Source organism: Melozone crissalis, unplaced genomic scaffold, assembly GCF_028551555.1.
Source record: "Melozone crissalis strain CALT ecotype California unplaced genomic scaffold, PUWL_Pcris_2 ptg000045l_1, whole genome shotgun sequence".
NCBI classification, from domain to species: Eukaryota; Metazoa; Chordata; class Aves; order Passeriformes; family Passerellidae; genus Melozone; species Melozone crissalis.
The window spans coordinates 15,249,186-15,263,487 of record NW_026535823.1 but is presented as its reverse complement, the minus strand read 5'-3'; the positions used below and the strand labels follow the sequence as shown (position 1 = coordinate 15,263,487).

Below are 14,302 nucleotides of genomic sequence, written 5' to 3'. Positions count from 1 at the left end.
TTTTCAAATAACTGTCTCTAAACTCCTCCTTTGGAGGAGGTAAGCGAAATTGCAGATGAAAAGAAAAAGAAAACTCAGAAATATAAGGTAAACCAAAACCAGAGAAGCAAGCAAATAAAAGTCTGTTCACAACCTGAAATGAGAACTATTTTGAACATGACATATTTCCTCCATAAATGTCTGTGCTGGCCATGGGCCTACGGGCCCCATATGCAGATTTCATGTCCTCCAAATTTAGTTTATGAATCAGGAGTACGATGCACAATTTTTTCCTATAGCACAAGCAAAATGAACATCTGTTCACTTTTTGCCATGTAGGTTTATATCTGTGCGGGTGGGTGTGAACAGAGCTCTTGATGTGTAATAGTCCTCCCATCTGCACACCAGGTGGCACTGCATAGTTAATCAGAAGATAATAACAGCCATGAGGAGATTACTTACTTTTTGGGGAAGAGAGAGTAAATCAATCTCACAGAGTTTTTTTTAAAACAAGGTACATCAATGCTTGTACTTTAAAATCCTTTTTTTTTTCCTGTGTGTAATTTCACTCCAATCAATGACATGATCTTATTAAATCATTGTTTGAATGTGATGTTAATTAACTATGAATTACTGCAATTACGACAAAGGTTCACTCTACAAGGTGTTTCATATATTTTCTTTTTTTTTATGTACAGTTTTAACCCTTGTAAGCAGGATATGCTATTTAGAATACATTCAAACAACAATCTGCTTAGATTTACTTGGTAGACTCACCTAACCCACCATTTCACAGTATTTAATAGATCTCTGAATACCCATATACAATAAAACTAACTTCACAGCAATTCAGCAGCAAAAGATGGAGGAATAAACAAGCAATCTTCATTATTCAATGAGAAGTTAAGTAGAAACTTAGGGCTGCAGGTTTAAATCTGCAAACACTGACGTTAAAGTGTTTAAGCAATTTCTGGGAATGAGAGCTTCGGATTTTTCTTAAAAGGTCGCCAAATAAAACAGTATTTCAGGACATATTTTTATCTGATATTCTCTAAGGAGAATGTAAATGTTATGAAAAAATATTAGAGAATAAGGCTAGAGGTTTGTGCAAAAGTCTGCAGAAAATATGTCTATGGTGACAGCATTTCCATGTAGTCATTTGAATGTCACATGAAGAATGTCCCTTAAATATTTAGTTCATTCATTTTTATTCAATAAAGTAGTTCTAGAAAGACACTCCTATGTATTTTCTCTTTCAAAAAGGATTTGAAATGCTTTGTGAAGTCTTAAAAGACAGAATAACAGAATCCTGTTTTCCAAAGAAGGCAGCTGAACTTCTAGAAAGATGAGTATTAAAAGCCTGGTATTTCTGCATTTGCTCAGATAGCCATGAGAGACACATACACGTGTTTAGTTTTGGATTTTCTTATTGGCAAAAATCATATTCCACTCTGAAAATCCATGAAGAGCCACAGCAACACAAAGCGTTCAGGCTGCTCTGTTCCCCGCAGGATAGCCCTGGCTGCCTTCCTCTGCTGTCTATGAGGACCATGTGCTCTCTCCTCTAGCCCCTCACCCCTCCATTGATTTCTCCTTTTGCTCTCAGCATGCTTATTCTCTGTTGCCCCGAGTCTCTACGGTGTTTACAGAAGGCAGAAACTGATGCAAGACTTTTTTTTCTTAAAGCAAAATTTTCAAACTGATTTGTCAGTTCAGTCACAAATTCTTCACAAACCCTTCTTATCAAAAAGCAGAGCGGATTCAAGGCAGAATACATTGAGTAATCTTTCAAATCAGGACAGGATAGGATTTTTTTTTTCTATGCTTACTTTTAGAGGTTGGATTGAAAACTTTGACAGTTTAATTGGGAGACTTAATTCCTATTAATTATTGTTTGTGAGTAACAAAACAAAGCCAAAAGTTTTGTGACTGAAGAGAATTGTAATTCTAAGATGAAAACTTTAAGAAGTAATTCTTCATCTCTAATTCTTAATTAACATTTTCAATTGCCCAACAAAATAAGACTAAGTTTAGAAATAGCATCTACTTAAATGAAAAAAAAACTAAAAAAAACACAGTAGAGACTCCAAGAATATTGTTTAGCTGCTACCTTTTGTTCCTTTAAAAATTATCACGCATACCATTGTCTATTATTAACTTTGATGTAAGAAACTGAGATCCACAGACTATCCCCTAATACTTGTGTTAGCTGTAATCTGAAATTGTGACTGCTGGAGAAAACCAGAAGCATGGTGTATTTCTTAAATTCCCATTGCCCAGCTGGATCCTTACTGCTTATCCAGGTAACTATGAAAGCTTTTTCTAGGATTTAGTCTTTCCTAGTTGAACATAGGCCTTCATAACCCCAAATTTCACATCAGTCTTCACAGCCTAATTGGGCAAGGTAAGATGGAGGTAAGGTGTGACTGATACAGACCCCAGAGGCTGTCAAATATTGGTGACATATACTGGCCACCTGCTTCAAGTCCAGTACAAGGTATTTTTCTCAGCTTTGAGACAGTGACTAAATGTAACAGACCTACTGGCTGGAGAGCATCTTTCCCCTTAAGATAAACCACCGTAGCCTCAATACTTCAGTAAGCAAAGAATTGAAGCAAAGCACACTCTTTTGTTACTATTAATTTCAAATAAGTCTGTTAACCTGTATCCTTCTGTGAACTTAGGAATTCTTTATGTCTCATGTCAGAAACACTGCCAACAGCTGATTAGGGCACACATTTAACACCTGTCCAAACAGCTCTCACCAAAAGCCTTTGCTGTTCATTTCTCTTCAACACAGTCATTGGCTAGAATGCTCAAACCTCAGTCACTGTGTTTTACCATTGATAGAACCTGCAGTGGAGGGCACTTGGCCTACCACACACAATATTCCCACAGGCAACAGATTTTCCCTGATGCATAACTGTGTGAAAAACAGTTTTCAAAGTTCTCTTTGCAACTCCACCTGCCCTCAGGTAGCTGATTATTTACAAGTGATCTTCTGTTTCATGAATCACACATGGACTTTTGTACAATCCCAACTGAGCAAACCTTGAATTCCAACTCATTTGCAAGATGAAAGGTGTACTCTTCAAAAATCACATTGCTGTGAAAAAGTCCTCTCACACTGTACTCATCCTATCAGGGATTTAATTTTCTTTTACATACTCACTTACTTCTTTTTTCCACTAATAGGGAAAATTTAAAACTACCATATTTCTTTTCCATCAAGGTACAAATATATTCTGAAGCAAATTACAACAAAAAATAAATCTTCCACTTTATGTAAGTAGCTCCATAATTATTTTACCCCTATGATTCAGAGAATGTTCAAATGTGGTATTTCATTGAATATGTTGGTTCGTAGGCAAAGAACACAAAAAGAAATGCAGTTCAGACTCATTATGGAGAAATGGCTGTTGCTGATAGCTTATGAGTGCTCTATTACATTAATATTGTTAAGTCCACAAATATGCAACCCCACAGCATGTCCTATCCCTCTCCCTGCCAGTATGCAAGGCCACTTTACTGTCCAGTGGCTTACGCAGTACTGCAAAAGTGAGATGACAGGCAGACAAGGGGTACACAAAGGTCATCAATCATAAATGCAAGGTAGTGTCCAATAACAAAACTTTGCAGGTACACATAATCCTTCATTAGCATTCATACACTCTGTTTCCTAGTACAGTCAATGAACACATGCTTTACAGGAGAATTATGCTTCAGATACCTTCTCTGGTTTATTAAAACTCTGGCTGTGTCCCTTTACCTAATATCTGTATGGAAAAATGTTCTCTGTAGGTATATAGAGATAAATATATTTCTAACCAAAAATATTTCTTATTAGCATAGCTTTATTAAGGTCAGAAAATAAACCCAGATACATAAACCAAACACTCCAATTCTGTGTGAAGTGCTCAGTGGTCATTTTTGCTGACACTAAACTGAACTGTTATTCTAAGCTTCTGAGTCAGAAATGCAGAGGAATGATGCTGATGTTAAAAAAAAAAGACTGAGAATTTTTTCCTAAGTGCTAGACTCACAGAAAACAAATGCTTATGAATTAATTCCTCATTGGTGAGATTGTGCAACATGGTTTGAAAGACACAGATGAAAACAATAAAAAATATAAGTCACACCATTTGCCTCATATAAAATTACATCAAAATATGATACATCAGAATTCCTTTACATGGAAGTTCCCTAACAATGTGAGGATTTAGGATTACATAAATCACAACACTCTGTGCTATCATTACACAACAGAATAGACCTGCAAAGCTTATTATACTGCATAACCAGATGGTAAACAACAGTTGTCGTTGTACTAAGAATTACATCTCTGTAATCAATAATAGGAAGGAGGAACAGTTGGACAACTTGTTTCCTATTATGTTCACTTAGGCAACGTCTAGATCAATAAAGAGCATTAAGCCTCATACCAACTGTAGACAATGCCTGCTCAACATGCCTATCATATGGCAGCAATGGGTCCAGCTGTACTTCAAAATAATTGTAAATGGATAATAATTCTAATCTAACATTAAAAAGAAATGATAATTCAAACAGCAGAGAGGTGCAGGACTTCTCTAGTATATGAGAGAAGACAGACCTATGATGGCAGTTTTGTACAAGTCAAAATCAGCTTATTTTGTTAACCCACTCCATAAGTACATTTCACTACAGCCTATCTGAAGGATGTGGCACATTTTATATGGATGAAAGAAAAAAAGCAACCAGGCATGATATCACTGGCTTACATATAGACTCAGTAATTGTGTGGGTGTAGTAAGCTGTTCGCAAAAATTGAAAACTAAACTTGTGTATCGCTCTAGGCCAATATGGCAATTAATTACAAGCAAATTTTTATTCATCCATTTTAAACTATCTAAACAAACAATAAATCAACCCGTTCGGCTACATTCACATATTACTTCAAGATCTGTAACATAAATCTGAAAATTTTAGCAATGCTATTAAGGCCACTAATTTTAGCTTCCTGATTTTAAAATTTTTCTTATATTCCATACTTCCATAATGCAACAAATAAAAGCTTTCTTCCATCATGTTGTTAACAAAGATACAGGGTTTGTTCCTAGGCAGTCCTTCAATTTCAGTATGACAAAGCATGGGACCGTTAGCTCTTACCTATTCCAATAAAGACTGCTTTATAGCCATCTTCTTTCAAGGTATGGAGTGTCATTCCATCCACTGCAAGGCCTTTCTTAAAAATTATCTGAAACAATTAAAAATTGCTTGGTAAACATTCAATTACAATGAAGCAGCACATTCTGCATGGTAAACTAACAAAGGTTTTCAAAATAATGAATGACATAAGTTTTGATTTAGACTTGCAATTGTTAATTCTAATTCAGACAAGAAACAGTGTCCATAGTGCAGTAATTGATGTTCATTTATTGAAAGAAATAACTCATAGCAATCAAAACACACTTATAATCTACACTTGTTTCTGATCAATTGCTTTTTGCTTCCAGAAGCAAAAGCTGCATTTTTATGTTTTTTTCTGGAGCCATTCTCCACACTAATCCTGCTCTGAGCAGCCACTGGCCAGGCTGAGCACCTAGAGGAGCTGTGAGTGTGAGACAGGGAATGCTGCTCTCCGCGTGCTCAGGAAACCGAGGATGGCAGTGCCTGTGCAGAGGTCACGCAACTGGAGATACACACACCTTTTGTTCATCATTCCTAACCCCAAGGCCTTTGAGCACAAAAAGTGCGTGTGATTCCTCTTCTGATATTTCATACTTCTTGACATGGGTATGTGTGTTTTTATCTCCACATCTTAGACTCTCTGAACCTGAATGTCTTCCCTCAGGTTTTTTTATATCACATGTGATTTTACTTCACAAAATGCAGTGCTGTTGTGTAAGCTCTCTACTTTGTGATCTTAACAGTTTAGCCTTCAAGTCACTGTGTATCTTGTTTGTTATTCAATCTGCCTATATTTTATTTAGTATACTTTTCAGGTCGGTGAGGAAAAAAGGCAGAAATAAAATACAATTTACACTACTTAAAACACTGACTTACTTTTTCTTTGGAGATTTAGTATACATTTTATCAGAGGTGAAAAGTCATGTACTATTGCAATCCTTATAAGAATACAGACTCCATCCTCACTGGCAGCAAAAGACATTCCATAAATTGTCATTACATTTTTTTATCCTGTTGTGTACATATGTTATGAAAACCTAATGAAGGAATTTAAATAGCAATACTATTTTATGTGAGGATTCATAATACTTCTAGGGCCTAGCTCTGTAATCCTTATCCAGCTGACTAATTCTTACTAATTTCAGTGGAATTACTTGAATAAACAGCACTACTGAGCATTACACAACACAGCACCTTCCACCACAGATTTGAAATGCTTTAAGTAAACACCAGAAAGTATTTCCAGCTTATAGAGGCATAAAGCTAAGGTACTTATTTAACCAGCTTGCCAAAGGGTCAATTGCTAACCAATGGCAGAGCTTTGAAACAAATTTACATTGAGATTCTCTGCTGCACTCCAGAAGCACAGAGGACCTGCAGGTCAGGATGACATGGTGGCTCTATCAGTCCATTCTGGAGACCTTGTCATAACACAGAGCCCAGGGAACTGAGGCTGGCAGGGGAGTCCCAGCAGTCTATGCCCAGCAGTTCTGTCTAAAGGCGTCTCAGTGCTCTGTTTAACACCATACTAAACCTCCATTCTGTCAGTCTTTTTGAGGGTTGCAAAGGGAACTTAAAAGTAGAAAAACAGACCAGTAGCACTTAAAACTTTATCTTGCATCTTACTAGCATTTTTAAAAAACCCAGGCAGGACAATGTTCTCACTCAGGTCTCGTGACAAAAGTCTACTACTTTTACAAAAAGAATCAATATGAAAGAATTTAATCCAAGAATTTCTTGCTTCATGTAAGGCTTTAGTAATGTTAAACATAAAGTATCTCTCCTGGTACTTAAAAATTTGATCCAGTGGTACGTTTGTAACTTCTATTAAAACGTGCAACAATTGTAAATACTATCTAAATCTTCAGCTCAAGTCCTAAATTACAATAAATTGCTGTTCCCATTATCTATAAACAACACACATTTATTTAACAGAATAATGCATAACTATTGCTTTCCAAGAAGTTGAATAGATTGTTATTGTTTGCAACAGATGATCATGTTAACACTTTAATTTGATACATTTTATTATAAGATTAACTTGGATGCAAGACTATATGATAACCCATTAGAAAAAAAACTCAGGGAGAAGGAACGAAAGCAGTATCAAATATGAATGCTTTAAGTAGTGCCAAACTTGCATGAAAAAAACTTGATTAAAAAAAATCAAATCATTCCAATAGCTACATTGAACCCCTAAAGCAATTTAGGAATTTGTTTCTTACAGACAATTAATCACATGCAGGCATTCCAGATGAGAACTATTGATTGCCCTTTTCCAAACTAGTGGCATTCAGACAGGAGACAGACAAATGCCCTGAGCAAGAGGAAGCATCTTCCTGCCTCTGTCTAGCATAGCTTTTAATCGTTCTTTACTAATGTGCATGACATTTTGCTGTTAATCTTTGGCAGAGTTCTTCTTCTCTTTTTTTTTTTTTTTGAGCTATACATAGGCAGGATATATTTTTCATTACCTTCACTCCAAGATCCTTCATAAGCTCGGCTTCAAAATTCACTACATCATATGGCAAACGGAACTGGGGGATTTCAGATGTACTAAAACAAAAAAAAAAAAGCTTATAACTATTAGGAAAATATTATTTTTAAATTTATTATTATTTGCTAAAATACTTATGATATACCTTAGTTAATTTTGACATATGTGAATGGAAATGTGCTGAAGTGTGACTCTTGACTTTTTTTAATTTTTAGAGTGACAAAAAAGCATTATTCATCCAATGCTAAAAATATAGGCAGAAAGGCAGTACCTTGAGGCCAACACTGCCTACTCTTGTAGGTGACTAATTAACATTTGTTATGTTTGAATTCTAAAGGACTTCGGCTCCATTCCTTTTGTTCACCAGAATACACAACGCCAAGCTTAGGATACCCATTTAAAAAAAGACCTCATGGCTACTGAAAGCAAAGTGACATAGCAATCTTTCATTAAGCTATCTAATACTTGTGTATCAAATTTCCCATACAATTTTTTAAAAGCGGTACATATGCTATTTTGAGCTAGAGTATTTAAAAATCTACCTCCATTTCTACTTCATAAAATTTAAATTATTTTTCAGGATGGACAAACACTTTATCAGCTGTTGATTTCGTGTTTGTTTTTTTTAATGTTTATTAGCTGGCATTTTTTCCTCCTGGGGAAGATTAAGAATGACATCTTCAAGTTCCCAGAATCACAGAAGGGAAAAACTGCAGTGCCAGTATAGAGGCTCAGTTTATATCTACTGATACACATCATATATATCATATATATATTATACATATTTATCTCCAGTAAAACATGTTGCAGATAAACACAGTGAAGTTATATTTTAGATACTTTAGTTCAATGAAGATAAAAAACCTAAATATGCAGAAAAGTAAACGCTTCTCCCCAGATACTTCTAAGCTTCAAACGGTCTAATCTGTTTTCAAATTAATGAATCTGTAATCTCCATAACAAAGCAGAGGCACAAGAGATTCACTGCAGCTTATTTTACATATTTATATTGACCACACATCTTCAGCATCAGGCCAGAAGAGTTTTATTTCTTTTAAGTTACATCAACTTCAATTATATTGATAAGAAACTGGTGTTCTTCCTCATTTCTAATACTACCCTTTTTACACCTTTCTTGACCAGTGTGCAATGAGAAGTGTTGTAAATATCAGATATAATGAATGTGTCAATACAACTTTCACAGGTCATGCTAAATAAAGGTGTCTGAGGATGAAACTAATGTATCAATATGATTCTGCAACAGAGATTCAATAAAGAAATCTAATCAAAAAAGAGGAAAGTTTTATTTTCCAGGTCACCTATGATATCTCCACAACATGCTCCCAGAATACCACTGGCTGTTACATCACGGTCAGAATTTGTAAACACTTTTTTTTGCTCTTATTAAACACTTAGTTTTATGCTGTGAGGTATGCCCACATGCATGCACATTAACTATGAAAATAGGCTATTACGAAAGTCAACTCTACATCAATATTTTTGATGCAATTTCTTTCAGCAGCAGCAGATGGTCTCTGACTCTGCAATGGAGAGACAGAGGGGAAAAGGAAATGGGGCAGAGATTGAGGAGGGATGCAGTGGACGCAAAGTGTCCTACAAATCCACATCAACCTCAAATTTGACCCAAGTCAGAGGTGCTTGGACAGGTGCCTGGTTTTTCTCAGAGACCTCAAATTACTGCTGCTCAAGGGACAGCTCTTTGGCCTAGGAAGAGAAATACTTTGGTACATTGTAAGCAGTGGCACAGACAGAAGCAAAAGTAGTAAAGCTTGTTTATGGTCTCTAAGCAAGAGCATAGTGTGCTCATGCCTACTGTACTATAAAGAATAAATTTTGGACAATTGGTGAAATGTAGGAAAACCTGCCCATAAATATGAAAATCCAGACACGTTCAGAGAAGCACAGATTTTTGTTATATTTAAATATCCTACCACAGGAATTGCAATCACTAGACACCTTTCTAGTGTCACAATATTATGAAAATTAGCTATGATGCAAGAAACATCCTAATTAAAAACAATTGGAAAAAACTTTAAGAAAGCAAAAACACTGCCATTATAAACAGCTGATTCCAAATACAAATTGATTTGGTCTTCTAAGCAATTTGCAATAGTTTATGAATCCTTGAAAACACACGCATCAATAACTTAAACTTGTTAAAAGATGTGATGCAAAGACCTAGAAATGCAATAATGGATGACTGCTGCCACAGGCCAGCTCCCCTTCTGTTTCAAGATTAAAGTAAGGACAAAAGGAATTGATGCCCTTAAACCACACATGAGCATTTCTACAGTGAACGGAAGTTAAATTTGACCTTGATTAATACGTGTTTAAACTCAAAAAAAAGAAATGTATTTAAAAATACACTCCTCAACCATTAAGGATACTAAAAGAACAGGCAAAACTCTGTGTAAGGCTTTTTGCATTAGGAGAAACAACACACAAAACATTATTTTAAATTCAAGTTAAACCACAAAGAACTTAAGACCACACTGCCTCAAATACACAAGCACATACTAAGCAACTAGCATTGTCCTACAGCAATGAAGCAGCTGCAGGAAGTCCTGCATTGTATTGTCAAGTCCAGCCTGAGTCCAATCTGTCACCAAAAAGAGCCTTTTTGTCAAAAACCTCTTACTAATTCTGACTACTTTACAGCAACAAAACTGATTTTAATCTTGTGTTTATGATAACATGTGCTACTGAGCAGGTAAATAGGTATTTCACATACTAAATTTACAGTCCTCTATGGTAACTAGTTCAAGTGAAACAGCTTCACAGTTAAATGCCTATAGATTAACACTTTGGTAATTAGGTAAAATAATTCTGAACCTCACTGGGAAAAACGCAAGTAATCAGTTCAACTTCTCCAGAACTGATTCTCTTTCTTGCAGAGCACTGAATAAGTATTTGACATTATGACATTATGGATCAATGTCATTAACCGTGTCAACTCTATTGATCTCAGTGATGCTGCATTAAGAAATGTAAGAGCATCACCCTTCTTTCTCTCTCTGTTTCATTATATTTTTTATTTTTTAAACACATTGTGTGGATGCATTTTGTACTAATGCACACTTTACATTGTGGAATTTAATTTTGATTTTGAATGGCTTGGTATCCACTAGTCAGTGTCGGAATTATCTCATACACAGGGATTCCAACAAACCTACTAGATTTGATCACAGCCATTACTGCACTGGCAAAAATTAATTTTCTAGTGTGGAGGACTGACAACATGGAAATACTAGCCAAGGGTTTACCACAGAGCAAAACTGCAAATGTATTTGAACTTTTTGAAGGTTGAATTGCAGGGGGTTTATTTCACCCATGTGGTATGGTCTGCTAAAGCAGATCCACTGATGGCTGATTGCCACTGTCACCTTTATTTACACAAGGTAGCCCAGGAAAGCATGCTAAAACAAAAACTCTCCATGAAATTACTACCTAAAGCATTTTAAACATTGTTTCACTAGGGCTACAGGAACTTAATCTTGCCTTAAGGATAAGGGAAAATGGCTTCTGACGTGATTTTCTAATATGTTAGCATGATCATAACAATTACACCCTAGAATTTAGGTCGTATGAAGAAAATATAGGAGATAGCCACTAGATTTTCAGTTAAAGCTTGCCTGCAACTGTACTTCTTTTAACATGAACGATCAATAATTTAAATAAAAGGTGACTTGTACAGATGTGAAATCTTCTGTTCTCTTCCTATGCTAAAAATCAAGTGATCATACATAAACTATGTATGTACAACAGTTTTTGCTATGCTTTCTACAATAATTGCAAACAGTGCTTTGTTATCATTGTTTTATTACCTTAAGCCCCCAAGGTACTCCTGCTTTTCAAATATGGTGATGTTTGAATAGCCCAGTCGAGCCAAAAAGGAAGCACAACTTAAACTTGCAGGTCCTGCACCAATAAGAGCTATCTTCACCTGATATGCTTCAGGCATATCTTCTAGAGGAGGTAAGGAAGGGTTTCTGATCTGAGGAATATTCATGGCTTTGAAAACCTGAAAAGCAACATAATCAACAGGTTAAACACATTCCCTCTTTAAATTTTATTATGACTGACATGATGGAAGCTTCTGCTAGTGCTGTCACATAGCTGATCTATTATAGCAAACTCACAACATTATAGAGGTTTCCAAATGACATGATCTGTGCATTTGTGAGGGATGTTGTATTAGCAGGGTTTGGTCCTTCTATGGGTCTTTTTGTTTTGAAAAGCTCTGAAGTCAGGTTTTTCACTACTGTAAATTTTACAGAGAAGACAGATCCAGACTACCAGTGACAGAATAGGAATGCAAAGTCAGCCAGATGGTAGAGAATCTCTGCAATGCCAAAAAATTTCCCTGCAAACAAATTATTCTTACTAGTAGAAAAATATCTCTGCATGTAACGCAAAGGATTATAGTGCCAGTAAAGAGGCTTTGCTTCTTCAAGAGACAAGATGATCCTGCATGATCCTGGAAAAATCACTTATAGCTTGAATTTTAGAGGCGGTAGGTGACAAACTTTAGGTGGGTTTGAAATGTTTTTTAGGAACTACACCTAGTCTTCAGCGCTATATTTTCATTGTTAACCCTATGCTTTAGATGCCTCCTCTTAGATAATTGTTATAGGACTTGATTTCCATTTCTTACTTACTTAATTTGTTGTCCACTTTTTGATTGGGTTTCCAAAAACTGCAGACACATCTGAAAGTTAGACAGTTCTCCCTATGCCCCAATTACTCATTCACCTGCATAATGGTGATGATCTGCTCCAATCTCTCCTGACAATTAGAAATACTTAGGAACAATCTCTGCCCACTGTTGTGTACTTCTCTAGAACCCAATGCAATGGGCTGCTAACCTGATTGTAATGTCACACAATTTTTCAGATTTGCATTAAATCATTTCTATACAGATATACATTTCTACTCAGATATACAGGTAAGAGGTGAAGGCAGAAATATTCTGTATTGCCCAAGCAAGATTTCAGTCTCCTCTGCACTTAGAGAAATTGTAGAGAAAGGAATTGAGTCTCTGTCTTGTATGACATACAAAAGGAAAAAGAACAGACATACAGCCTTAGAGGCCACTAAACACCAGAAGCATGGAAGAGCACAGGTACATCTTTTTACTTTAGGCATTAGGGGGAAATATCTTTAACCCAAGCAGAACATATTTGTAGCAGAAAAAATAATTCAAGAACGCACTGAATGGGGACTCTCAGTCATATCACAAATACTGTCAATGTGGAATCTCAAAAATTACCAGGAAACCACACCGCTCCCCACCTATTTCAATGCAGAGCTGTGCTCCCTAAGTACTAGCTAGTTCTCTGAAATACATACACTGAACATTCATCTTAATAAATAGCATATTTAAACTATTTAGAAGTTTACCAACAGATTTTACTTTCCTTAGAACTCAAGAAGCAAAGGGTTTTCAAGTTAAACTTTGGTAATTCCACTCATGATTAGAATTTTTCATTTATATTTTGAATCAATGTTCATTTTCTTCATATGCACTTGAGCACTCATGCTAGGTAAACCAATGATTAGTTCCTTCCCTCTCTAAAATTTCTGTGTCAAACTCCCCCAGTCTTTGTAAATTGACACAGCGGTTTAACAAACTGCATGAAGCAAGAGACAGATAATTGTTTTAAAGAAAGAATCATTTAAACCTGACAATTCATACAATATGGGAAAGTTTAATGTGGTTATTAATGGATTTCACAGGCTGAAAAGCTCATATTGTACTGTGAAACTAGATTATGATAACCCAAATGCAATGATATTTCTAAAATGTCTGCTTTGTTATATTCATAAGAAATTGCTTGAATTATAGCAAATTTTCATTAGTCTCATATAGTTGTTTAAAAAGGCTATTCTGTAACAAAAATTATATAACTTGCATATTTAATGTGCATACTGAACACACTGAATATGCATATGCTTAACAAATTTACTACTAAATTTACTTTATTGTTAACATAACTATTTTTATATCTATTATTGAATAGTCATACCTATTTAATAAATGTTACACTGAAGTTCCACACTACTGTGGTGCAGTGTTAAGCTTCAGAAACCAAGCACTCATGCAGAAAATCCTCAGAGTTCAGGCTGAATGGTCAACTTTAATTCTGCCTATTTGCAAACAGGGTAAAACTGTCTTTATGCAGCTCAGCCAGCTTGTGTGGCAGTATCTTGCCATCTGGAATTCAGTGGCAGTTTTGCATATTAAGGCTGGCAGGGTAACTGTGTGAAAATAGCAAACTGCTTTAATGCATTTCAAAGGATTTTTACTCACCTCATGGTGAAGTTTCCCTATACTGCAAGTCACTTAATTAAATATCACTGAATTCCTCTGTATAAATCCTTTGGTGGCCATAGATGAGCAACTGGCAAGCAAGTGTTCAGTGGCACATTACATTCAACTGTCCTTTCTGCTTCTAATCTCTTCAGACTATGTTCAGGACGCAGGCAAAATTTAATACTATTACCCTTCTCTCCACTTTTCCTTCAAAAACATGATTTCTTTCTTGCTTGGTGTTTGGATGGAGTTTTTCCTTTGTTTTGCAGGGCTTTTTAACCAAGAACCATTCAGGAAAATGAGACCAAATGATGAATTTTGAA

The 14,302-nt window shown here is 35.7% G+C and overlaps 1 protein-coding gene across 4 annotated transcripts in view; it reads right to left on the bottom strand.

Annotated features, from left to right (window-relative positions):
* DPYD (dihydropyrimidine dehydrogenase) overlaps positions 1 to 14,302 on the bottom strand; it is a 329,698-nt gene that overhangs the window by 209,150 nt on the left and 106,246 nt on the right. For 3 of the 4 annotated variants that reach the window (XR_008483657.1, XM_054285597.1, XM_054285598.1), the window contains exons 6-8: positions 11,491 to 11,687; positions 7,623 to 7,704; positions 5,128 to 5,215 (exon numbers count right to left, since the gene is read on the bottom strand). Coding sequence is in view for 3 of the 4 variants with exons in the window: in XM_054285597.1 (XP_054141572.1) it covers positions 5,128 to 5,215; positions 7,623 to 7,704; positions 11,491 to 11,687 (367 nt within the window). In the remaining variant the exon portion in view is untranslated. Of the gene's footprint in view, positions 1 to 5,127; positions 5,216 to 6,040; positions 6,114 to 7,622; positions 7,705 to 11,490; positions 11,688 to 14,302 lie in introns of those variants that run through there. The other variant, XM_054285599.1, reaches the window with a different exon arrangement.